This window comes from Leucopleurus acutus, assembly GCF_964270905.1.
Source record: "Leucopleurus acutus genome assembly, chromosome: 12".
Lineage (NCBI taxonomy): Eukaryota > Metazoa > Chordata > Mammalia > Artiodactyla > Delphinidae > Leucopleurus > Leucopleurus acutus.
This window is the reverse complement of record NC_139154.1, coordinates 68,282,916-68,307,961: the sequence shown is the minus strand read 5'-3', so window position 1 is coordinate 68,307,961 and position 25,046 is coordinate 68,282,916. Positions and strand designations below refer to the sequence as shown.

Sequence of the window (25,046 nt, the reverse complement as noted above, 5' to 3'; positions counted from 1 at the left end):
TACTTTCTTCTAAGAAATAATTGCCGACAGCCAAAACAAAATTTTACTGGAGGAAAGTTATTTTAGGGTTTCTAGTTCAAATCCATAGTGCTTCATTTGTCTACAAAAGAAAAAGCTGGTTGTTTTATGTAAGAGGTTTTACATTTTATGAAACTGAAGAGGCTGGCCTTGATTCAACAGCTGTATCTCAGCCTATCCTTTGCACTTCCAGGGCATTTAATCGTAAATAATTTGTGTGCAGTTGACAAACCCCATCTTTCTAATTGAAAAAAATCTTCCTGCCTTCCAATTACAAGTAGAGGAGAGAGATTGAAGTCCATTGAAAATGAGGTTAGAATGCAGTAGTAATCAGACTTACTTTTCTTCACTGGAGGATAAGGAACTTTCTCAGTACCATTTACGGGCTATATCAGACCATGTAGGAGACATTTACTTATTTCCTCTTTTCATAGACCAGTCTAAATATTAAGAGGAATACACTAAAACTCCAAGTTGGTATGAGGAGGTAGAAAATCCAGCTGTACCACATACTTCTCTGACTTTCAGAAATCAAGAACTGGGAAAAGAAGTCTTAGAATATATATAAGTTCCTATTACGAAGAATAAGCCTAAATGTTGATTTAGAAAGGGCTTAAGATTCTCATATCTGGGAAAATGGCAAAATGCCATTTGTAAGGTACTGTGGGTCTGTTCTTACATTTCATTTTTCTTAGTCTCACAACTGAGTGGTATCCATCAGTGGCCCTGTCTGTTTTTGTAGCTGTTAAACCATTCTTCTGTGTTAAATGCTACACGGCTACCACAAAAGAACTCTTCAGTATGCGTGATAACAGAATATGACCTCTAATTTATCAGAGTACGTTCTGTATTTTCTTATCTGCTTGTCCCTGTTGCTTTTCATTTCTCGCTGCTGGTTTTTGATACGATACTTCAGTGTTTTTTGCATTAGGAACCCAACAGCCTAGAAGGCTTAGGGAAGAACCTGTAAATATTACCTACAGGCAATGACACCCAAAGTTCACAAGATTACCTTTATTTCTAATTCTTCTGATGGAACAATATCCAAAATAAAATTTTTGAATATAAGTAGCTAATAGGAGCACATGCTCTTAGAAATCTTTGTATAAAGGCACACTAGGTCTCTTAATGTAGTTCCACATAACAGAGGGACATGAAGGGAGAAATTTCTTAAGCCAGTTAGAAATGCACTTAGCTTCTAATTTCTTCCCCAAAGCACTGTTGAACTCTGCAGTAGATGTGGCTTTCCATGCCCAGCATCACAGCAGTCTCATATGAAGATATTGTTTAACTGGATACAAAGGCCTGCTGTTTCACAGAAGGAGCTGGAGTGGCTTCTGAAGCATAAGTCACGAATATAGCATTACCCTACTTGAGTCCTCTTTCTAGCTGTATAAGTGGGCTGACTGACAGGGCACTTGGGTGTGCCACCCTCTCTTGCTATAACATTGAATTAAGACACTACATTTAATTTGTAGAAAATGCTTCTTTTTTGTTTAAGAAATGGTGGGAGCAAAATTGGAATACCTATAAATACAGTATCAATATTAAATTAAAATTTGAAAAAGATCACTCATGATCCCTCCATCCTAACACAAATATTTTCATTATAGCATATTGCCCTCAAATTCTTGCCAACGAGCATACTATTTTTTAAATAATTTTTGAATTTTATTTATTGTTTTATACAGCAGGTTCTTATTAGTCATCAATTTTATACACATCAGCGTATACATGTCAATCCCAATCACCCAATTCATCCCACCACAAACCCCACACCCCGCGGCATTACCCCCTTGGTGTCCATACATTTGTTCTCTATATCTGTGTCTCAACTTCTGCCCTGTAAACCGGTTCATGTGTACCATTTTTCTAGGTTCCACATACATGTGTTAATATACGATATTTGTTTTTATCTTTCTGACTTACTTCACTCTGTATGACAGTCTCTAGATCCATCCACGTCTCAACAAAAGAATCAATTTTGTTCCTTTTTATGGCTGAGTAATATTCCACTGTATATATATACCACAACTTCTTTATCTATTCATCTGTCGTTGGGCATTTAGGTTGCTACCATGACCTGGCTATTGTAAATAGTGCTGCAGTGAACATTGGGGTGCATGTGTCTTTTTGAATTATGGTTTTCTCTGGGTATATGCCCAGTAGTGGGATTGCTGGGTCATATGGTAATTCTATTTTTAGTTTTTTAAGGAACCTCCATACTGTTCTCCATAGTGGCTGTATCAATTTACATTCCCACCAACAGTGCAAGAGGGTTCCCTTTTCTCCACACCCTCTCCAGCATTTGTTGTTTGTAGATTTGTAGAATGATGCCCTTTCTAATTGGCATGAGGTGATACCTCATTGTAGTTTTGATTTGCATTTCTCTAATGATTAGTGATGTTGAGCAGCTTTTCATGTGCTTCTTGGCCATCTGTATGTCTTCTTTGGAGAAATGGCTATTTAGGTCTTCTGCCTATTTTTGGATTGGGTTGTTTGTTTCTTTAGTATTGAGCTGCATGAGCTGTTTATATATTTTGGAGATTAATCCTTTGTCTGTTGATTCGTTTGCAAATATTTTCTCCCATTCTGAGGGTTGTCTTTTCGTCTTGTTTATGGTTTCCTTTGCTGTGCAAAAGCTTTGAAGTTTCATTAGGTCCCATTTGTTTATTTTTGTTTTTATTTCCATTACTCTAGGAGGTGGATCAAAAAAGATCTTGCTGTGATTTATGTCAAAGAGTGTTCTTCCTATGTTTTCCTCTAACAGTTTTATAGTGTCCGGTCTTACATTAAGGTCTCAAATCCATTTTGAGTTTATTTTTGTGTTTGGTGTTAGGGAGTGTTCTAATTTCATTACTTTACATGTAGCTGTCCAGTTTTCCCATCACCACTTATTGAAGAGGCTGTCTTTCTCCATTGTATATTCTTGCCTCCTTATCAAAGATAAGGTGATCATATGTGCATGGGTTTATCTCTGGGCTTTCTATCTTGTTCCATTGATCTATATTTCTGTTTTTGTGCCAGTACCATATTGTCTTGATTACTGTAGCTTTGTAGTATAGTCTGAAGTCAGGGAGTCTGATTCCTCCTGCTCTGTTTTTTTCCCTCAAGACTGCTTTGGCTATTCGGGGTTTTTTGTGTTTCCATACAAATTTTAAGGGTTTTTTGTTCTACTTCTGTAAAAAATGCCATTGGTAATTTGATAGGGATTGCATTGAATCTGTAGCTTGCTTTGGGTAGTATAGTCATTTTCACAATATTGATTCTTCCAATCCAAGAACATGGTATATCTCTCCATCTGTTGGCATCATCTTTAATTTCTTTCATCAGTGTCTTATTGTTTTCTGCATACGGGTCTTTTGTCTCCCTAGGTAGGTTTATTTCTATGCATTTTATTCTTTTTGTTGCAGTGGTAAATATGAGTGTTTCCTTAATTTCTCTTTCAGATGTTTCATCTTTAGTGTATAGGAATGCAAGAGATTTCTGTGCATTTATTGTGTATACTGCATCCTTTACCAAATTCACTGATTAGCTCTAGTATTCTGGTGGCATTTTTTGGATTCTCTATGTATAGTATCATGTCATCTGCAAACAGTGACAGTTTTACTTCTTCTTTCCCAATTTGTATTCCTTTTATTTCTTTTTCTTCTCTGATTGCCATGGCTAGGACTTACAAAACTATGTTGAATAGCAGTGGTGAGAGTAGGCATCCTTGTCTTGTTCCTTATCTTAGAGGAAATGCTTTCAGTTTTTCACCATTGAGAATGATGTTTGCTGTGGGGTTGTCGTATATGGCCTTTATTATGTTAAGGTAGGTTCCCTCTATGCCCACTTTCTAGAGAGTTTTTATCATAAATGGGTGTTGAATTTTGTCAGAACTTTTTTCTGCATCTATTAAGATGATCATATGGATTTTATTCTTCAATTTGTTAATATTGCTTATATTGAAGAATCCTTGCATCCCCGGGATAAATCCCACTTGATCATAGTGTATGATCATTTTAATGTGTTGTTGGATTCTGTTTGCTAGTAGTTTGTTGAGGATTTTTGAATCTATATTCATCAGTGATATTGGTTGGTAATTTTTTTTTGGTAGTATCTTTGTCTGGTTTTGGTATCAAGGTGATGGTGGCCTCATAGAATGAGTTTGGGAGTGTTCCTTCCTCTGCAATTTTTTGGAAGAGTTTGAGGAGGATGGGTGTTAGCTCTTCTCTGAATGTTTGATAGAATTCACCTGTGAAGCCATCTGGTCCTGGACTTTTGTTTGTTGGAAGATTTTTAATCACAGTTTCAATTTCATTACTTTTGATTGGTCTGTTCATATTTTCTATTTCTTCCTGGTTCAGTCTTGGAAGGTTATACCTTTCTAAGAATTTGTCCATTTCTTCCAGGTTGTCCATTTATTGGCACACAGTTGATTGTAGTAGTCTCATAGGATGTTTTGTATTTCTGCGGTGTCTGTTGTAATTACTCCTTTTTTATTTCTAAATTTAGGGATTTGAGTCCTCTTCCTCCTTTTCTTGATGAGTCTGTCTAATGGTTTATCAATTTTGTTTATCTTCTCAAAGAATCAGCTTTTAGTTTTATTGATCTTTGCTATTGTTTTCTTTGTTTCTATTTCATTTATTTCTTCTCTGATCTTTATGATTTCTTTCCTTCTGCTAACTTTGGGTTTTGTTTGTTCTTCTTTCTCTAGTTCCTCTAGGTGTAAAGTTAGATTGTTTATTTGAGATTTTTCTTGTTTCTTGAGGTAGGCTTGTATAGCTATAAACTTCCCTCTTAGAACTGCTTTTGCTGCATCCCATAGGTTTTGGGTCGTCGTGTTTTTATTGTCATTTTTCTCTAGGTATTTTTTGATTTCCTCCTGGATTTCTTCAGTGATCTCCTGGTATTTAGTAACATATTGTTTAGCCTCAATCTGTTTGTGTTTTTTACGTTTTTTTCCCTGTAATTGATTTCTAATCTCATAGCATTGTGGTCATAAAAGATGCTTGATATGATTTCAATTTTCTTAAGTTTACTGAGGCTTGATTTGTGACCCAAGATGTGATCTATCCTGGGGAATGTTCCATGCACCTTTGAGAAGAAAGTGTAATCTGCTGTTTTGGGGTGGAATTTCCTATAAATATCAATGAAATCTATCTGGTCTATTGTGTCATTTAAAGCCTCTGTCTCCGTATTTATTTTCATTTTGGATGATCTGTCCATTGGTGTAACTGAGGTGTTAAAGCCCCCCAATATTATTTTGTTACTGTCGATTTCCTCTTTTATAGCTGTTAGCTGTTGCCTTTTGTATTGAGTTGCTCCTATATTGGGTGCATATATATTTAGAATTGTTATATCTTCTTGGATTGATCCCTTGATCATTATGTACTCGCCTTCCTTGTCAGTTGTAACATTCTTTATTTTAAAGTCTATTTTATCTGATATGAGTATTGCTACTCCAGCTTTCTTTTGATTTCCATTTGCATGTGATATCTTTTTCCATCCCCTCACTTTCAATCTGTATGTGTCCCTAGGTCTGAAGTGGGTCTCTTGTAGACAGCAATATATATGAGTTTTGTTTTTGTATCCATTCAGCAAGCCTGTGTCTTTTGCTTGGAGCATTTAATCCATTCATGTTTAAGGTAATTATTAATATGTATTTTCCTATGACCATTTTCTTAATTGTTTTGGTTTTTTTTTGGCGGTACGTGGGCCTCTCACTGCTGTGGCCTCTCCCGTTGCGGAGCACAGGCTCCGGACGCGCAGGCTCAGTGGCCATGGCTCACAGGCCCAGCCACTCCGTGACATGCGGGATCTTCCCGGACCGGGGCACGAACCCGTGTCCCCTGCATCGGCAGGCGGACTCTGAACCATCTGCGCCACCAGGGAAGCCCCTGGGTTTGTTTTTGTAGGTCCTTTTCTTCTCTTGTGTTTCCCACGTAGAGAAGTTCCTTTAGCATTTGTTGTAGAGCTGGTTTGGTGGTGCTGAATTCTCTTAGCTTTTGTTTGTCTGTAAAGCTTTTGATTTCTCCATCGACTCTGAATGAGATCCTTGCTGGGTAGAGTAATCTTAGTTGTAGGTTCTTCTCTTTCATCACTTTAAGTATATCATGCCACTCCCTTCTGGCTCGTAGAGCTTCTGCTGAGAAATCAGCTGTTAACCTTATGGGAGTTCCCTTGTATGTTATTTGTCATTTTTCCCTTGCTGCTTTCAATAATTTTTCTTTGTCTTTAATTTTTGCCAATTTGATTACTATGTGTCTCGGCATGTTTCTCCTAGGGTTTATACTGTACAGGACTCTCTGCGCTTTCTTGACTTGGGTGGCTATTTTCTTTCCCATGTTAGGGAAGTTTTTAACTATAATCTCTTCAAATATTTTCTCTGGTCCTTTCTCTCCTCTTCTCCTTCTGAGACCCCTATAATGCGAATGTTGTTGCGTTTAATGTTGTCCCAGAGGTCTCTTAGGCTGTCTTCATTTCTTTTCATTGTTTTTTCTTCTTTCTGTTCCACAGCAGTGAATTCCACCATTCTGTCTTCCATGTCACTTATCCGTTCTTCTGCCTCAGCTATTCTGCTATTGATTCCTTCTCGTGTAGTTTTCATTGCAGTTATCGTGTTGTTCATCTCTGTTTGTTTGTTCTTTAATTCTTCTAGGTCTTCCTTAAGTATTTCTTGCATCTTCTCCATCTTTGCCTCCATTCTTTTTCCAAGGTCCTGGATCATCTTCACTATCATTATTCTGAATCCTTTTTCTGGAAGGTTGCCTATCTCCACTTCATTAGTTGTTTTTCTGGGGTTTTATCTTGTTCCTTCATCTGGTACATAGCCCTCTGCCTTTTCATCTTGTCTGTCTTTCTGTGAATATGGTTTTTATTCCAGAGGCTGCAAGGTTGTAGTTCTTCTTGCCTCTGCTGTCTGCCCTCTGGTTGGCAACTCACTTCTGAGTGCCAGAGTTCCAGCCCACAGTGGCCAGCAGTTTCTTCAGCTTGGGAATCCCCACTGGATCGTCAGCAGAACCATCAAACTTGACAGTCCAGTGGTTAAGACTCCACGCTTCCACTAAAGGAGGTGCAGGTTCAATACCTGGTGTGGGAACTACGATCCCACATGCTTTTCGTTGGAGGGTCTCCTGCAGAGGTGGGGGGTGGCCTTGGCTCACTATGGGGACAAGGACACTGGCAGCAGAAGTTCTGGGAAGTACTCCTTGGTGTGAGCCCTCCCAGAGTCTGCCATTAGCCCCACCAAAGAGATAGCATAGTATTTTATTCAATAGTTTTAACATTGTGTGTATTACAAGTTTCACTTTGCATGGCATATGTATTTTAACCATTTTTATTTGTATTTGCAATTAGTTTGAGTCAAAATATATTCTTTTAGAGAATATATTTACTTAAAAAATAGATGTAGGCGTGTAGAGCTTTATGAAATTAAAGAGAATAATCAATTATCAACTTTTGGGGTGTTAATATCCACATTACAACACATTTTGATCTGGTTTTTATTTCGGTAAAACTTAGACTGCTTGTGATCTAGGTAAAATTCTTTGGGTTCTATCACACCTTTGTCTGTTCTAATCCAATGCCCTGTCTGAACTTCTGTGGCAACTACAATTCAAGCAGTGGTTAATTGTATACGTATGCATAGTTATCTGTTATCTTGAGCTTCCATTTAACTTTCCTCATTTTGGCCCTTGACTCCCCAGCCAAAATCTAAGCCCTTTAATAATAGTCTCTATGTGATGTATTGATGTATACCTGAAACAGTACTTTGAGTACACAGTGCTTATGTGTTAACTTCATTGAGTCAGATTGCTTTCCTAATGTATAGCTAAGCTGTACTAAAGAAACAAAGGATTTGACTATTGGAACTAAAGAAGGCAGGTGAAGTCTTTTGGGTACATGAGATATGTCTAGGAAGAGTAGACATGGATGCATGCCTTGGGCTATCAATGAGTGGCATGAGAGCAGAGATAAGAGGTGGGCAAGGAAGAAAAAAAGGCAATATGAAGTCCAAGCAAAATTCACTTTGTGTATTTTCAAATATATATATAGGTATGTATATAAAACAGTGAAGAGATGGACCACACATAGTCCTTACTTGCAAGGAACCCATAATCTAGAATCAGTTACATGAAACCATTTCATCACAATTACAGTTACTGCTACTAAGTGTTACAAGGATGCATAATGGAAGGCTCTAGGTTAATTTGGTGGAGGGATCCAGAAAATGCTTTCCTGAGAATCACATAAGCTAATATCAAAAGAAATAAGTTGGCCAGACTCAGATGTCTGTGTCTGTGTGCATGTTGGGATGGGTGGGAGTGTTGAGGTGTACACAGAAATGCAGGAAATTTGCAAAGCACGGTGAATGGCACCTTCGAAGAGGATTAGCTTGGTTGTAGAATTTGAAAGAAGTCCACAGTGACTAGAATTTAAAGAGTTAGAAATAAATGGTTCAAGATGAAACTGGCGAAGTAGGCAGGAGCCAAATGTTTGTTATGTACATATCTTAATGATACAGCAAATCATGTAATACATAGAACAGATATTTTCATTAGAACAGCTATATTTTTTTCACAACTTTGCCCCTTGAGGAGTGTCAATAGTGTTCAAAATCTACTTATTTGGAGCCTTGCCAGCTAAATTAGATATTACTGTATTGTATGGTTTGTACAACAACTACTCGTACAGCATGTAGTTGGAAATAATGTGATAATGCTGCTTTTAAAACTAGAGTAATTTTGCAAAACTTTGTTAAACTTTTACTTTGCTTTATGGGCCTAGGCATATCCAAATGCCATGTTCTCATTTAAAAACAAAAAGTCTAAAAACAGACTCCTAATCTTCTCTGGAAGTATGTACAGCATTTAAGAACCCTTTTGTGTTTCCTTTCCCAGCCTTAAAAAAGAGGAAACAGGAAACCTTCAGAAGAAGCGAGTATCTTTGTTTTCACTTTCAGATTATTCTGAACAAATGTTGGGTTCATAAAGTTGCTTTTCCTTATTGTTTTCCAAGTATATTACTATGTCTTATCAAAACTGCCACTTTTATTTCTGAAGAGAAATTACACATCAGGGGAGATCTGTGAAAATGAGAGGAGAAAAATATGTGTTAGCGAAGTTCATATAGCTTGTCTCTACTGACCAATAGTCATAAAAATATGATTACAATTTTATTTCCCTTTGTTTTCTGAGTACCACCATGAAATTTAACTCCAATTCAAGGATTTGAGTTTTATTACTCCTTGCTGCTTACCTTGATTCTTTGAAATTACTCTTGTTTCCTTGAAGTCTACTGATTTATAAATAATTAATATACTGTAGTGTGACCAAATATTATCGGTTAGGTGGGAAAGTAAAACTATCCTGAATTCAATCAAAATTGAGGGTGCTACACTTTTAAGTATGAATTATCAGATTTTCCGTCTTATTCTCCACCTGTGGAACCTTGTTCGAAATATTCATTATGTACAGTACCTTATACCCAAATGGCCACACCAATTAGAGCTAGAACCTATCAATTGGTAGTAGTGTTACTAGATGGGTCCTGCTTCTTGTCAAAAATACTGAACCTTGAAACTGATATAATGTTATATATCAATTATATTTAATTTTTAAAAAATTTATTAATTAAAAAAATTACTGAATCCTTCAACAATTCAAAGAAAAGTAAGCCAAATTTTACATAACGTTTTATTGTTTGAAAATTACTTCAGCAGAGACATGTATGTTGCCAGTGACATTTTCAGTGGAGGTAACAACAATTTTAACCCACATAAAATTAACTGGAGGAAAAAGAAAGTAAATCAAAAGAAAAACCTCATTCCACTTTTATCGGGGTAAAGGAAGTATGCAACTAAATTACTATCCTTTATTCAGTGAGAAGCTCTGGCTTTATAAACCTAATTCATGTATTCAGTAGATTATTGTAGTTGATTTATTTGCATGCTTTTTAAAAAGTTGAAACTCTACTTGGACACTTTTTATAATTCCAAAATGAATTGGTCTTTGACAAGTGGGTCATTACTGCTTTATCCTTACCTCTGATTTAGGATACTTGAAGTTGAAAATAGTTTCTCGCCTTTCATTTGATTTCAGTTTTCAGGTACACTTTCCTTGTTTTTAACCTCTTCTATCTGTATAAGCCTGCAAGATTTGACTGTCCAAAGAAAATCCATGTAGTGTTTCTACATCCCAGCATGCTTGGTATCAGATCCCAACACTTTCCAAAGAAAAGTAAGGGTCATCAGAAATTATATTTATCTTTGACCTTTCCCGATCAAATGGGTTGTTTTATGTCCTTTATATTGCATGTAAAGTTTTAGAAGCATATCAAAGTAAGGACAGGATTAAATAAAATGAATACAATCATGCAGAGTTATTGGATACGTTATAAATAACATATCACCATGAATTTGTAAAGGAATGAAATGCTTTTAGGGCATTTTCTTAAAATAATGTACTTCATTTATGCCTTTCCATGTGCAGCTTGTTAATGAAAATCATGAAGTAGAGGCAAAATGTGGGCTTATTCCTGGTGAACTTAAACAATTGGAGCTATTTTGTACCCAATACGAAGAGGGGTTTGGGAATCATCTGTTAGGAAGACATTGTCACTCTATTTAGATGTGCCTTTGTTTGTTGATAATGTACTTATATACAATTTTTTTTAAAATTAATTAAGTTATTTTGGGCTGTGTTGGGTCTTCGTTGCTGTGTGCAGGCTTTCTCTAGTTGTGGCGAGCAGGGGCTACTCTTCGTTGCAGTGTGTGGGCTTCTCATTGTGGTGGCTCCTCTTGTTGCAGAGCACAGGCTCTAGGCACTTGGGCTTCAGTAGTTGTGGCACGCAGGCTCAGTAGTTGTGGCTTGTGGACTCTAGAGCTCAGGTTCAGTAGTTGTGGCACCCGGGCTTCGTTGCTCCGTGGCATGTGGGATCTTCCCGGACCAGGGCTCGAGCCCATGTCGCCTGCATTGGCAGGTGGATTCTTAACCACTGCGCCACCAGGGAAGCCCCTATATACAATTTTGTCACAAGAAAAGTCATTAGTTTTATATTCTAGTAGAAAAACAAAGGATTTGGAGAATAAAGTCAACATATAGTGAAGTAAGCGCCATCTGATTTCCTATCCATTATGCCAACTAAGAATAAAGTCTGTCCTTGGATTTCAAAATCAAATATTTCAATTAAAAAATACTCTCAACTAGAAGACATCTGAAATCTGTGGGTTATGGGATTGTATGAGCCCATTTGTGTGGGTACCTGTCTTAAAAATTAGTGTGTCTTTTTATACCTATCTCTGCTGCCCACTCTTATTTTTTTCTTGTTGTTGTTAGATCACCTCTTTGTTATTCATTGGGAATGCAGTGTAGGTTCTCTTTTTAGCTGAGTCTCAAGAATCTTCAGAAACTATTGTTGATTTAAATCATACCATATCGATCATGTTAATTGTTCTGTGAGTGCCAGTTAAAGGTATGAGGGCAAATTGTATGTCTGTATGCATGTGGGTGTATATGTATTCTTGCATTTTTATGTACTCTTTTCAAAATCATTCAAAAGGCTTCCATTTCCTCCAGCTTATTATTTAAGACTTTTCTCTCTACTTTCCCTACTAATAATAACTATGTTTATCTGTTTTGTGGCACAGGGCAGTTATTATAAAAAAAATAATGAACTGATTGTATGGATGTTCAAATCAGTGATAATCATTAAAGACATAAAATTATAATTGAAATATTTGATGTTTCCTTTGGAAAGTACAAAGGGAGGCTTAGCTACATGTGATCTATCCTCTGGCACAAGTATTTGCTTTCCTGTGAATGTTTTTAGCCTGTGGAGATGAGATAATGGTGCCACAGAAGCTATCAGAATTTAAAACAAGATTTCCTTTGCTACTTCATTCTACGGATATTTCACAGGAGGTTCTATGACAGATATTGTGCAAACACTGAGAATACAACAATAAACACTACACATAATACCTGACCTCATGGAATTTCAGAGTTCAGAGAGAAAATATTAATTGAATATGCAATTACAGGGTCAGTGCTTGTTTCAAAAGAGCATGTATCAGGTGTCAGGAAAGCATATATTCAGGTGTCCTAATTTAACTTGGGGACATCAGGGAAGACCTCCTGAGGAAATAATGTTCCTGCCAAGAAGACTCCATTAATGAGTCATGTTTGGCTAAGGAAAGGTGAGGATGGGATGGGATGGGAGTGAGGAAAATCTTGCAAGTAGAGGAGAGTACAAGTGCAAAAGTCCAGAGGTAAAAGGAGGGCTTTAGAAGAATTGAAAGAATTCTCATGAGGATGGAAAGAGGAGAGCAAGACAGTGACAGCCATGAGATGGGGCAGGGGAGGTGGGAAGAGACCAGATCACGGAAGTCATCATAAGCCTCATCAGGTGGTCGAGATTTTATCCTGAAGGCAATGGGAGGGTTATAATAGACAAGCGGCCTGATAGGGTGTTGGCTGACCTGTGGAGAATGGGTGGGATTGCTGTGGAGAGGATGCAGAGATGTCTGTTACTATATTGTAGTAGTAATTGGGCAAGAGGTGATTTGCAGCCTAGATTTGGGCGGTGTCTGAGGAAATAGATCATTTCTGATGATGGGAACGCTCTAGCATGAAAAACAGCACAAGGGGCCACATAATTATAAAGTTGTCAGGAGAGGTATAATAGTGTAAATTGGTATGAGTGTTGCTCTGCAAACAAGTCCATAGAGCAAAGGGTATGTGTTTTTGAAAGTATTTAATTATACAAGCACACAAAAGAGAACGTAAAATGTACACACTTCTTGAAAACAAAGATAGGCTTGGAATTTATGCTATTTTATCCTTTTAAAAAAATTATCAATATACCAAAAATATGTTCCCATAGGATAAAATACTATAACATTTTAATAATTTCATAATACAGAGAGCTAGATATCAATGTTTTTATTAAACTATATATTTGGTTCCACTTTGGTATTTACATTTTCAATTAAATACTAATGTATGAAATATTTTCAGTCATATAAAACTTCAAAGGACAAATTGATTCGGTCTAAATGATAGTTCTTTTCTCTTTCTCTAAAAGTGTGTGACTAATATGGTGGGTTTATTGTGGTAAGTATAGTATATAAATAAAACTAGCCTAAGAAAACATTTATTAATTATTCTAAATCTGAGAAAAATGTATCTTTTATCTTCCCTAGTAAAATGCTCCAGTCTTCTCTTGTGGGCAGTACTACCTACCATTCACCATTTCTTTCACCTCTGAGTCCTCACGTGAGCTATTACCAAAATGCCTTAATTCAAAACTCCACATTAGTTAATTTTCATAGAATAGAAAAGCTTCTGGCAAATATACACGACTGAGTGCTGAGATGGCAGTCTAGATTCTTCCTAAGTGCTTCATAGATCAAGAAAACAGTCATCTATTTGCAAGCATTATTCAAGGTCAATTTAAACTATGTTTTTATCAGATAATTTTTTTATTCAAAAGAATCAAGGCTCCCACTTAGTTTAGAGCTATGAATAGGGACCACTGTTGTGGCTTGTATTTGTTCCTGAAGTTATCATGCCTTCTTTAGAATAGTTTAATAAAAAGCAAATATTTGAGCACATAATTTTTTTCAAATTTCATACGCCTCAATCTGTCGAGTTTTAAATGAAACTGAAGGACACTCAAAGTCACTTTTGTCAAAGCCTTTTCCTATCATAACATATTTGATGATGCAAGATGTATTCCCTTGTGATGTCCAAGTGGTTGATAAACCAATTTGTGTGGAATATACAAGAACTATTCAGACTTTGTGGTTTCCTTAAATGAGATGAATAAGAATTTCTCTTTTCTGAATAGGACATAAAGTATGCTAGGCCTATTTTAGATGCTTCAGTGTGCCGAAGATGGTATTAAGTTTGGTGTTCATAAATTACTAATCTGGAATAAGAAGAGATTGAATGTATTTTGAAAACTTAAACCTGTTTCACCTGAACATGTTTAACTAGTTAATAAGAAACATCAAAAAGACAAAACCCTGAGATCAATGTTCATTTTTTTGTAAAGCTATTATTTGCTGTTTAAATTGGTTGTTCGGGTCTGTCTATAACATAAGTTTTAATAACCTAGCTCAAATGCAGATTTCTAATTTTCAATTAACATAGGAATAATTTTGTTTGCTAAAATAAAATAAATGAATGAATGACAAGTCTGAAACATGAAATGTTCTAGGTAGAACTTTTTAAAATTCCAAATTTCAAAAAAATCATGTGGCAACTGTATAGCTCAAGCTTTAAGTATTAACTTTTAACCTTTGACCTTACAGATTTTAACCAATGAAATGTCTCTTTAAACTTTAAAGGAAACAATGATAACGAGCGCCTGGCGATTGCTAGACAGCGAATTCCATATCGACTTGGTCGAGTAGTTGATGAATGGCTACTCGACAAAGGTAAAAAACATTGATTAAAACTTCAAATAAAAAAATAATTTGAACATAACCAAGTAGTACTTCATTGTAACACTAATAAACATAAAAAATAAATTTTCCGTAAAACTAAATTAAAAACAAATTTAAAACAGTAAAATGTAGATAGTAATATTTGCATTCCTTGTATAATAATTTCTATACATTTTTAGACGTACCAGCTGTTTAATAATCTTACCCTGTTAACTTAAGGTTAAAGGGACTGTTAAATATAATCCACTAACTCAATCTATGAAGGTACTCACAGCAAGCATTAACCCAAAATGATAAATCATTTATAGATTATATTACATGTTCCAGCCTCTAAATTATTAACTAAAATATATGTAGTTCTGATATCTTCATTATGGTCCTGAAAAAAACAACAAAAAAAAACAACTCTTGGTTTAAACTCTAGGCATCTTAAATAGTGGGCAATATGGATTGCCAGTCAAAATGAAGTCCCTTTAACGTTTGCAACCTTCTAAGAGCATTTGGGAACAAGCCCTAATTAAAACTGAACTTAAAGTTGTGTGCATGCTTTTTATGAACAGAGAGCAATCTGCTAAAACTGGATACTCAATTTGATGATATTGGTACTGTTGTGCTGAGGATTGCTGTTTGATGGAAATGTGCCATAATTTCTCCATCGGTTTGTGTATCATTGCTGAAGCTGCTTTTTACATCTGAAGCTATATTTTTTTTTCATTTTGTTTTGTTTTAATAGACTTGCTGAAAGCCAATCAGAAAAATCTTTTTGGATTTTTTTTTGTCTCTGACACGCTCAGTGTAAACTATGTGTTTCTTTTCAGTGTATTTGCCGGAAAACAGAATAATTCTAATAACAATGGACTATTGCCTTCAAAAAATACACATTTCTAAAGAAGAGCATATAGATACCTGTGGCCATTATGTGAATTATGAAATTTTTACCATAAATTTAAAATCAGATTTCAGCTGCTATAGATGAGTTTCTACCAGTGGTAATTTTAGAATGACAAATACTTGAAATATTAAATATCTCATTTTTAATTAAACAATTTAGACTTAAGAGACCAACAGTATAAGGTCTTGAGGTAAAAGGGGAAAGGAATCCACTAAAAATTAATTTATAATACATATCTTTGATTGGTCTTTTAGCAAAAGCACTACATTTATAATAAGTTGAGAATTTACAAGTATTTGCCAATGATTATGCATTTCATGGACACCTCATTTATAAGCAATGAATTATGAGTCAAATGCCTCTCTTATAGTTTATTGCTCTCATTATCCACCCCATGAAAGATCTGTTTTATCATCCTTTGTAGAATGTAGAGTTCACAGTCAACATTTTTGCATGTATGTAATATTATTTTTACAGGGCGTCAGCTCACAATCTTCAATAGCCAAGCAACCATAATAATTGGCGGGAAAGAGCAGGGCCAGCCCTTCCAGGGTCAGCTCTCTGGGCTTTACTACAATGGCTTGAAAGTTCTGAATATGGCAGCCGAAAATGATGCCAACATCGCCATAGTGGGAAATGTGAGACTGGTTGGTGAAGTGCCTTCCTCTATGACAACTGAGTCGACAGCCACTGCCATGCAGTCAGAGATGTCCACGTCAATTATGGAGACCACCACGACCCTGGCTACTAGCACAGCCAGAAGAGGAAAGCCCCCTACAAAAGAACCCATTAGCCAGGTGAGTACACAGATTTCATTTCTTCATTCTGGATCTGTGATTATGAAAGTGGACTTTTCTGCATACGTGTCTTTTCTAGAATGGGATTATTTCTGATCTCAAGCATTATGGCTTTTTTAAGACTTGCTTAATATAATGAATTCAGTTTGAGGATGAAATGTGTATATGCTGTTGGTTTGTGGTTTGTGAACTTTTATTGATATATACTGCTTTGTGATGGTTTGTGTGTGGTTAGTTGATGGTCTTGATTCAATAACCTCGGTCTAGCCCAAGCTGAGGGGATTGTCTACTAATTTACACAGGTCTTTCACTTTTTAAGTTAAATGAACGAGTCAAATAGTGAAGTATCTGAAAGGCCTTGTTCAAGCTCAGCACTTCATCAAAATAAAATAAAGGCAAATTTGAACATCTTAAAAAAGAAATTGCCTATAGCACTTCTATTGTATTTTGAAGTCTGAAAATTTTGAATTGGTAGGCATGTGGCTCTCATCGTGAACGATAAGTCTACTATTTTACTGTTTATGGGAAAAACACACTGTTAGTTTATCTGAGGACAAAGACCCAAAATGTGGTACTTAAAAACTGTCTTGGGGGCTTCCCTGGTGGTGCAGTGGTTGAGAGTCCGCCTGCCGATGCAGGGGACACGGGTTCCTGCCCCGGTCCGGGAAAATCCCACATACCGCGGAGCGACTGGGCCCGTGAGACATGGCCGCTGAGCCTGTGCATCTGGAGCCTGTGCATCCGGAGCCTGTGCATCCGGAGCCTGTGTTCCGCAACGGGAGAGGCCACAACAGTGAGAGGCCCGCCTACTGCAAAAAAAAAAAAATGTCTTGGGCCAACATATTTCATACATTATATAGCTAACTGCCCTCACCCATATTTCACTTCAATGAGCTTATTTTTCAATCTTATGTCTAAAATTTTTGAAAAACAAGTTTTAAATGTCACACTTGTACAAGTAGGAAGTATATTTATTCCATCAAGATATACTTACTGATTGCCTACTGTGTGTCAGGCACTAGCTTAAGTATTGGCATTACATCAATGAAGAAGAGAAAAAAAAACACCTGCCTCAGAGCTTACATTTCATAAAGGCTTTTAGAATGCTGTTGAAATTCTATTAAATTCTATTAGATCTCTGTTGACATTTATAGCCTTTGTACATATTCTGTTGTTAATGCTTTCAGAATTGTGTGTTCTTCTTGGCCCAAACTTGATTGTTTGCTTTTGTTTCGTTTTTGGTAGTTAGTGAATGTCTCTAGTAGGTGCCATGTAAAGCTTTCCAAAGATATGATTCTTACTTTTCTAGAAAACCAAGTACTAAAGACGCAAGAATGACACCAATTATTTTTTAAATTGCTTTTATTTCAAATGTTTGAAATAGATCATGTGTCACATTTAGAAAGAGAGTAAAAGAAGATGAATTCTGTTCAGATCAGCACCCTATCTACTAATTAACATATGTTTACCAGAGAAAGAAGAAAATAGATTCTGATTTTTACTTTGAGTAGGAAGGAGTGGGAGGAACAGAATAGAGAAAGAGAAAATGTCCTAGAAGAAGAGAGATGACCAAAAAGTTGTAAAGTCTGTAAATTTATAAATGTAGTATTTCATATTATACACCTATATGCATCACTTTTTTCTTTCTTCTCTCTCCTTTTTTAAAATTTGCATTTGGCCACAAAGTAAAAGGGGCTGTCTCACAGGGTGTTCATCAATATGTATTTACCGATCACACTACATGTGCCATACACTGTTCTAGGTGCTGGGGATACATTAGGAACACCAAACAAAAAGCCCCTCCCTTATGAAATAGACATTTTAGTAAGAATGTGTGCTTAGAGTAAAATCATTTTGTTGATTTTCTGTGTCTTGTTTGGGTTTATAAGATTGTTAATAATTGCACTTAGCCTCTTGGATAAAGACTTGTGTCTTTAGACAGATTTATGCATGCCCAACAGCTCCGTTTGATATTCTTTTCTAGTACTTCACTGATGATTTGTTACTGTGTTTATTGGTTTACGGTTTATTTAACGATAAGCAGGTTATTAAGGCAAATCTGATATAGGAAAATGAAACACAGAGCTATGATAGACTATTTCCTTTATGTAAAATAATTCATAAGAGGACATTCTAGGACATTCGGAAATAGAAATGTTCTTGTGAATAAAATTTGAAATGATCAGATTTTTTTCTTAGTAGTCTTGTTTCATCGTTAATGAAATCACAGCTGCTTAAGTTACTAGGTAAACCAGATGTATCCCAAAATAAGGAAAGAATTATCAGCCTTACTTTTATGTTTTTTATCAATTAGTACTCGCTGTGTATTAAGAAATTGTTTTTTTAGTAAACATTTGTAAAATAGCTATTTTATTTGCAAGTTAAACACCTAGAAATGAAGAAATTAAAAATTTATGCATTTTATAATATTAACTAATGTGAAAGGAAAACAGTTAACTGCCCATTAATTGCCAATGAAAAGAGTCTCTTTTATTATAAGCTATAACATGTTTAAAGATAGCAGTGGTTTATAGAAGTAAATGATCTGATCAATTAATAATTACTTGGTTCATTTGAGGAGGTATTGACTTAAATAAAAGATTACTAGGTTCATTAAAAAATACATATTTTCAATCTTTAGATTTTTAGCAGACCAATAACAGCAATTAAATAATTTGGATTAATATACTACAAATATTCAACAACAGTGTTTTAAAGTTGTACTAAAAGTTTTTAAAATTCTCTCTTGGGGCTTCCCTGGTGGCGCAGTGGTTGAGAGTCCGCCTGCCGATGCAGGGGACACGGATTTGTGCCCCCGTCCGGGAAGATCCCACATGTGGCAGAGTGGCTGGGCCCGTGAGCCATGGCCGCTGAGCCTGCGCGTCCGGAGCCTGTGCTCAGCAACGGGAGAGGCCACAACAGTGAGAGGCCTGCGTACAGCAAAAAAAAAAAATTCTCTCTTAAAAGGATATGTTTGTGATTACAGGTAATAAGATGTGAATGTATGGGGGAAAAACTACTAGGGAAGAAAGCAAATTATTTATTTTTGAGTAACAGAATAATTTGTTGTAAATTTACTTTACTTCACAGTTGATTTTTATCTTGCCCTCCAGCTACAAAGAGATTACTGATATATGTAGAATTTAAATGTTTGTTAGAATTGTCAAAGTCTTGACATTTAAATATGCAAGTGATTTGTAATGCTAATTCTAAGACTGTAACCTTTGACCTGCCTACTTTCATCAACCGCCTTACCAAATTGTGTACCAGGGAGGGTCATTTTATTTTTCAAAAGCCACACTGGACTGTTTTCTCAATCAAGGTGTATTTTCCTCAGCAATAGCTACAATGGCAATGTACTTTAGGGTGATTGCATGTTTTCGAACTATGGAAACAGATTTTTGGTCAAGCAGAATTAAATTGGATTCATTTCAGATAGATGAGATGAGGTTTGTTCAGCCATCCTGCAGGGCAAGTAGTAGGGGAGAATTTTCAGTTTTCACAGAGTCAGAGAATATAAAAGAGTATTCACAAAATGTCATCCCATAAGATCCTGTTTACATTCCTACTTAGAAGTAAATATGCTTTAAAAAGAAAAAAAAAGGTTTTCTTCTCTGAATGATGATCAATTTTAAGACTGATGTTTACTTTAGGAAGATATGATCTATGTCATGAAATAATGAGGACATTTACCAACCTTTCTGATGAAATGACTTGAAAAAATGTGAATGTAAAAATATTAATAGTACTTTTTATATGGATTATATAAAGTTGATAAAAATTTGTTTTACTTATGATATCTAATATCAACATGTTTCCATAAGACCCACTCATCCTAAAAAAGAGAAACTTTCTATAAGGCTAATCTCAGAAAGTGAATATTTGCAAATAATTCACAGTATTAAGTTCTTCAGGATGCTGAGAGCTTCTTGGGATTTTTGATGGCTGAGTGTTCCCCCTTCTTCTGAATAATTTGCCAATGTCTTACAATGTACTTGTAGATTTACTTAAATGAGTAAAAGTACGCCAACATGCAAAGGGCAATGTTCATTCCCTTTGGTTGCCAGTTTGTAAAGAAAGGAAATTATTTCTTTTCAGATCAAGATTGTGGAATTTCTTTTGGTCTACGCTTTGTATCACATTTTGTGATATTGTGGTTCTTTCCTTCAAGAATATTTTACAAGTTATTTACATACCGTAGACAGTATGGATCCACAGTAATGCCTTTTGCCTAGAGGAGGTATGGTAAAACAGAAAGATCACAGCGAATCAGGAGACCCGTTTCCAATTTCAACACAACCACCTACCTTTTCTGTGTAACTTGGACAGGTGGGTTAACCTCGCTGCACTTTGGCCTTGCGCTCTCTCTAAAATAAGTGGGTTTAGGAATCTCTTGAATTGTACTCAGCTCTAAAACTTCACTGACTCTAGTGATGATACCCTTAATTAGGTCTTCTGATGCTTATTTAATAAAGCATAGATTTCACCCTTGACTTTTACACAGTGTGGCATGCATCTCAGTTGGCCTGTATAGTCCTCTTGTGCACCTGGTGTACCGATGTAATTATTAATAGTATCCTTTTCTGACTCTCAAAAGCATCCCATTTTCGTCTGTAAATTATATTCCATTCTACTTTTACAGCATATATAAAATCTATCTTTGCAAGAAAATCATACTTCATAAGAATAATAAATAGAGAAGCCCTGTCCTTTCATTCAGAGCAGAAGCTGATTCTGGTATCCTTGCTTGGTTTCAAGAATCCATAGCCTTTTTCATCTTCTTTTCATCTCATTTCAAAAATCTTTTCATCTCATTTCAAAAGTCTTGAGAAGGGGGCTTCCCTGGTGGCGCAGTGGTTGAGAGTCCGCCTGCTGATACAGGGGACACGGGTTCGTGCCCCGGTCCGGGAAGATCCCACATGCCGCGGAGCGGCTGGGCCCATGAGCCACGGCCGCTGAGCCTGCATATCCGGAGCCTGTGCTCCGCAACAGGAGAGGCCACAACAATGAGAGGCCCGCGTATGGGGCGGGGGGGGGGGGGGGGGGGGGGGGGGGGGGAATCTTGAGAAGGGAGACAGAATAAGGCTTTGAGAGATTCTGGTTTTTGACTGGAGGGACTATAGTTTGCAACTCTTAGTAAGAAATTAAATTGCAGACTGGGGCAGAATCAGTAAATATAAATGAAATGTATTGGAACAATCTAGTTAGGCTTATTTCAAAGTGGAGGTAGCAAACCTACTCAAGAAAAGGAACTATTGAGGATTTAAAACATTGGTAGGTGGTCAGGACGTGTATCTTCATTTCCTACTGAAGTCATTGGCATTTGATTCCTATGGAATGTTCCAAAAAGAATCCCAGTTAGGATTCAAGCAAAAAAAGAGTGTTTGAATGTGTCACACACTGCTATTGCTTCCTGGTGGCTTTGGAGATACTCATAAAAAATTAATACTATTTGTTTGAAAAATGTAAGCAGAGTGCACACATATTTCCATGAAAAATATCTAAAACTAACAAATAACATATTGTAACTTCAAAGAACAAAATTTTATTTTTTTATTAAAAGTATTAATTAACCTTAGCTGTGGCTTCATTATTAAAAAATAACTGCATTACTTATAATTATGTGTGTTCCTGATAACTACTCTGCATTTTAAAGTACTAGTGACATGAATAATTAGTTTTATTTTCCCTAGTCCAATCATTCTGCTCAATTCACTTAAACTAATGTACATTTCTACTGCAAATTTTAGTGCATACTGAAAAGGAAAACACTTGGGTGTAGATTTGAAAATATATACAAAGGCATATTCTTCTGAAACTAAGAAGAATGGTGCTGGCTAAGAAAAGTGCAGCTCATTGTAATTTTAAATGTAGGTAAGCACTTCAGTTTAGAAGGTGTTTTTCCCCTCGTTGTGGGTAAGCAAAAGTTCTAGGATATATACATTTTAGAGTTTATTTTAAGAATTATTGTGTTCAGTGCATATTCTTTAGGGTCTGGAGGTTTCACTGGATGAAAAGGTGCTCTCGGTGGATGCAACCTTGGTTTTGAGACATCTTTGGACAAGGCTAGTTCTAGACAAAAGTAGCCATCCATCCACCCATCCATCCATTTATTCACTTAACGTATGTTTGCTGAGCACTTACTATATACGAGGCAGTGTTCTAGTCACCGGAAATACAGCATTGAATAAAATGAGAATTTTCGGTACAAAGCTCATATTCTAGTTAGGGGAGATGAACAATAAACCTTAAAATAGCATACATGGGATGTCAAGTGTTATAGGAATAAAGCAGAGAGGAGAGGGGATGCTTGTGCGTTGGGGCTGCGGGGGAAGCATAAGACGGGAATCTTTTCTGAATAGATATGGAAAGGTTATTAGTGATATGGCATCAATTATGAAAGAACATTGGGGGTGAGGGGGGGCGGGAACTCTGCATGCCCTGCCCTGTGTGGTCCTAAGGACACAAGACACTAACTAATAAGTGTCTTGTTAATTAGATCAGAAGAGTAATCAAATTCTAGGGATGTACGTGAATGAGGAAGAAATGAAGAGTCAGAAAGTACAGCTTGGTATTATTCTTGTTATTTTACACGTGAGAAAAATTGAGGCAGAGAGAAACTAAGTAATTTCCCCAAGGCTATACAGCCAGCTTCTTTTCAGAGTACGTTGGGGTGATCTGGTCCTCTGCCCTTAAATAGGTCCTCTGTCCAGAATCTCATCACTTCCTGCCTTCTCATATTCTAAACTAGCTCAAACTTCTCATATCCTCATATTCTAAACTAGCTCAAATGATCTCCACCCAGGTGTCAGACTGCTCTTTCAAAAATGCAAATATGGGCCTTAATACATCCAGGTATTTAGGACAAAGAGCAGATTCCTTGGATGGTTGTCAGGGTCCATTGTTCACAGCTGGCCTCCTATCTGCCTCACTGGAAGTTTTATCTCCACTCCTCCACACTCTTTTCCCCTGATCCTGTTGAACTACTAACAGAAACCTCTAGAGGTCACGCTGTTTCCCACCTCTCTGTCCTCTGCCTGGAAAGCCCTTTCCTTTTTTCACCTACCTATTTCCCTCCTTCATACTCCTGCCAATCTCTCTCAGTCTGATTCTGCCTTCTGAGAAATGACAGTCTGAGGAAGCACCACTGGCAAGGGCTGTTAGGGGGCAGTATTGCACAGGGGTCAAGGGCAAGACTCCAGGGGCCTGAATGCCTACTTAAATCTCAGCCTTGGGCTTCCCTGGTGGCACACTGGTTGAGAGTCTGCCTGCTGATGCAAGGGATGCGGGTTCGTGCCCCGGTCCGGGAAGATCCCACATGCCGCGGAGCGGCTGGGCCCGTTAGCCATGGCCACTGAGCCTGCGCGTCCAGAGCCTGTGCTCTGCAACGGGAGAGGCCACAACAGTGAGAGACCTGCGTACCGCAAAAAAAAAAAAAAAAAAAATCTCAGCCTTACTTTCCCTACATACTGGCTCTGTGCCCTAGGCAAGTTAGCCTCTCAATACCTCTGTTTCCCATCTATAAAATGGGGAAGCTGGTTTCATAAGCTTATTGTGAGGATTAAATGAGTCAGTATAGTATGTGAACTATATACAATTACTGCTATTTGACAATTTGTATTACCAAAAAAAGAAAATTTCTTATGGTTCACCCTAAAATACAGAGAAGTAAAAAAATGTCTGACCCATGTAACCATTATACAAATGATAGTTACGTTTGAAAAGCATTCCTCAAGTACACTGTATAAATTAAAGCATCTTTCTTACCTTTAAAGATATTTTCTCTGCCCTTGAGAACAGCTCTGAATGGCTGTTTCTAAATCAGAACTCAAATGGTGTGGTATGTACTGTGCTGAATTCTCTGTTGAACGTGTTTTCCACAAAGAGGCAGCACCATTCCCCTAGAACAAGGATGTGGGAAGGGGTGGGAGGCAGGAAATTATTCAGGGGGAGAGTTGTCACTGGCATTTAGTGGGAGAGGACCGTGGACCCTAAATATACTGCATAATGAAGAACTCTCCACTGTTAGTGGGTAGTGAAGAACTATCCGCTATTTTACTCACCTCCACCCACCATCACCACCATCACCACCACCAACACCACAATCTCAAATCACTGTTGACGGAGCAGCCCAGAAATTTCATATACCTGTTTCCCAGCTGTTCTCAGACAGAAGCTCATTCATAGTATGACACTGAATAGTGCAAATATGACTTCTGTCACTATCCTCAATAACGTGTCTTGATTAAGGAGCTTAAAAGTCAAAAAAGTTGAAAAAATACTCCTTTTTCAACTTGGAAATGAAAAACTTCAAGTACTTCCAGCTGTGAGTTAGACCAAGTTGGGTTTATGATTCTTGATACAATTTCTTTTGATATCATTTTTATTACCATGGGGGAAATAGAATGACTTAAAACTCTGTATCTAATTAATATGTGGCAGTAATTTCAGTGAGCATTTTCTCAGAAAGAACTGGTGGGGTTGGCTCCCTTTCTGATATTTCAAGTCTCAGTTGTAGGACAAAGGAATATCTTTTTATTATTAACAATGCTTTTTCTTCTTTCATGATATATGTTAAACAGTAAGTATTGTTCAATAAACTAGTATCAAGATTAAATTTAAATCTCTATGATTTTTTTTATTGAAGTAGAGTTGACTTACAATGTTGTGTTAGTTTCAGGTGTACAGAAAAGTGACTACATATATGTATATATATGTATGTAGGTATATATATATATATATGCTTTTTCAGATTTTTTTCCATTATAGGTTATTACAAGATATTGAATATAGTTCCCTGTGCTATACAGTAGGTCCTTGTTGTTTATTTGTTTATCTATTTTATATATAGTGTGTCTATCTGTTAATCCTCAACTTCTAATTTATGCTTCCCCCTCCATTTCCC

General features: G+C 36.7%; 1 protein-coding gene across 37 annotated transcripts in view; it reads left to right on the top strand.

Moving 5' to 3' along the window:
• Window positions 1-25,046, top strand: part of NRXN1 (neurexin 1) — a gene marked incomplete at its 5' end in the record, with an annotated part of 1,133,428 nt that overhangs the window by 979,103 nt on the left and 129,279 nt on the right. For 25 of the 37 annotated variants that reach the window (XM_082852224.1, XM_082852218.1, XM_082852221.1 and 22 more), the window contains 2 exons: window positions 14,354-14,443; window positions 15,822-16,141. In XM_082852224.1, the coding sequence (XP_082708350.1) occupies window positions 14,354-14,443; window positions 15,822-16,141 (410 nt within the window). The remainder of the gene's footprint in view (window positions 1-14,353; window positions 14,444-15,821; window positions 16,142-25,046) is intronic. The other 12 variants (XM_082852240.1, XM_082852238.1, XM_082852239.1 and 9 more) reach the window with 1 other exon arrangement.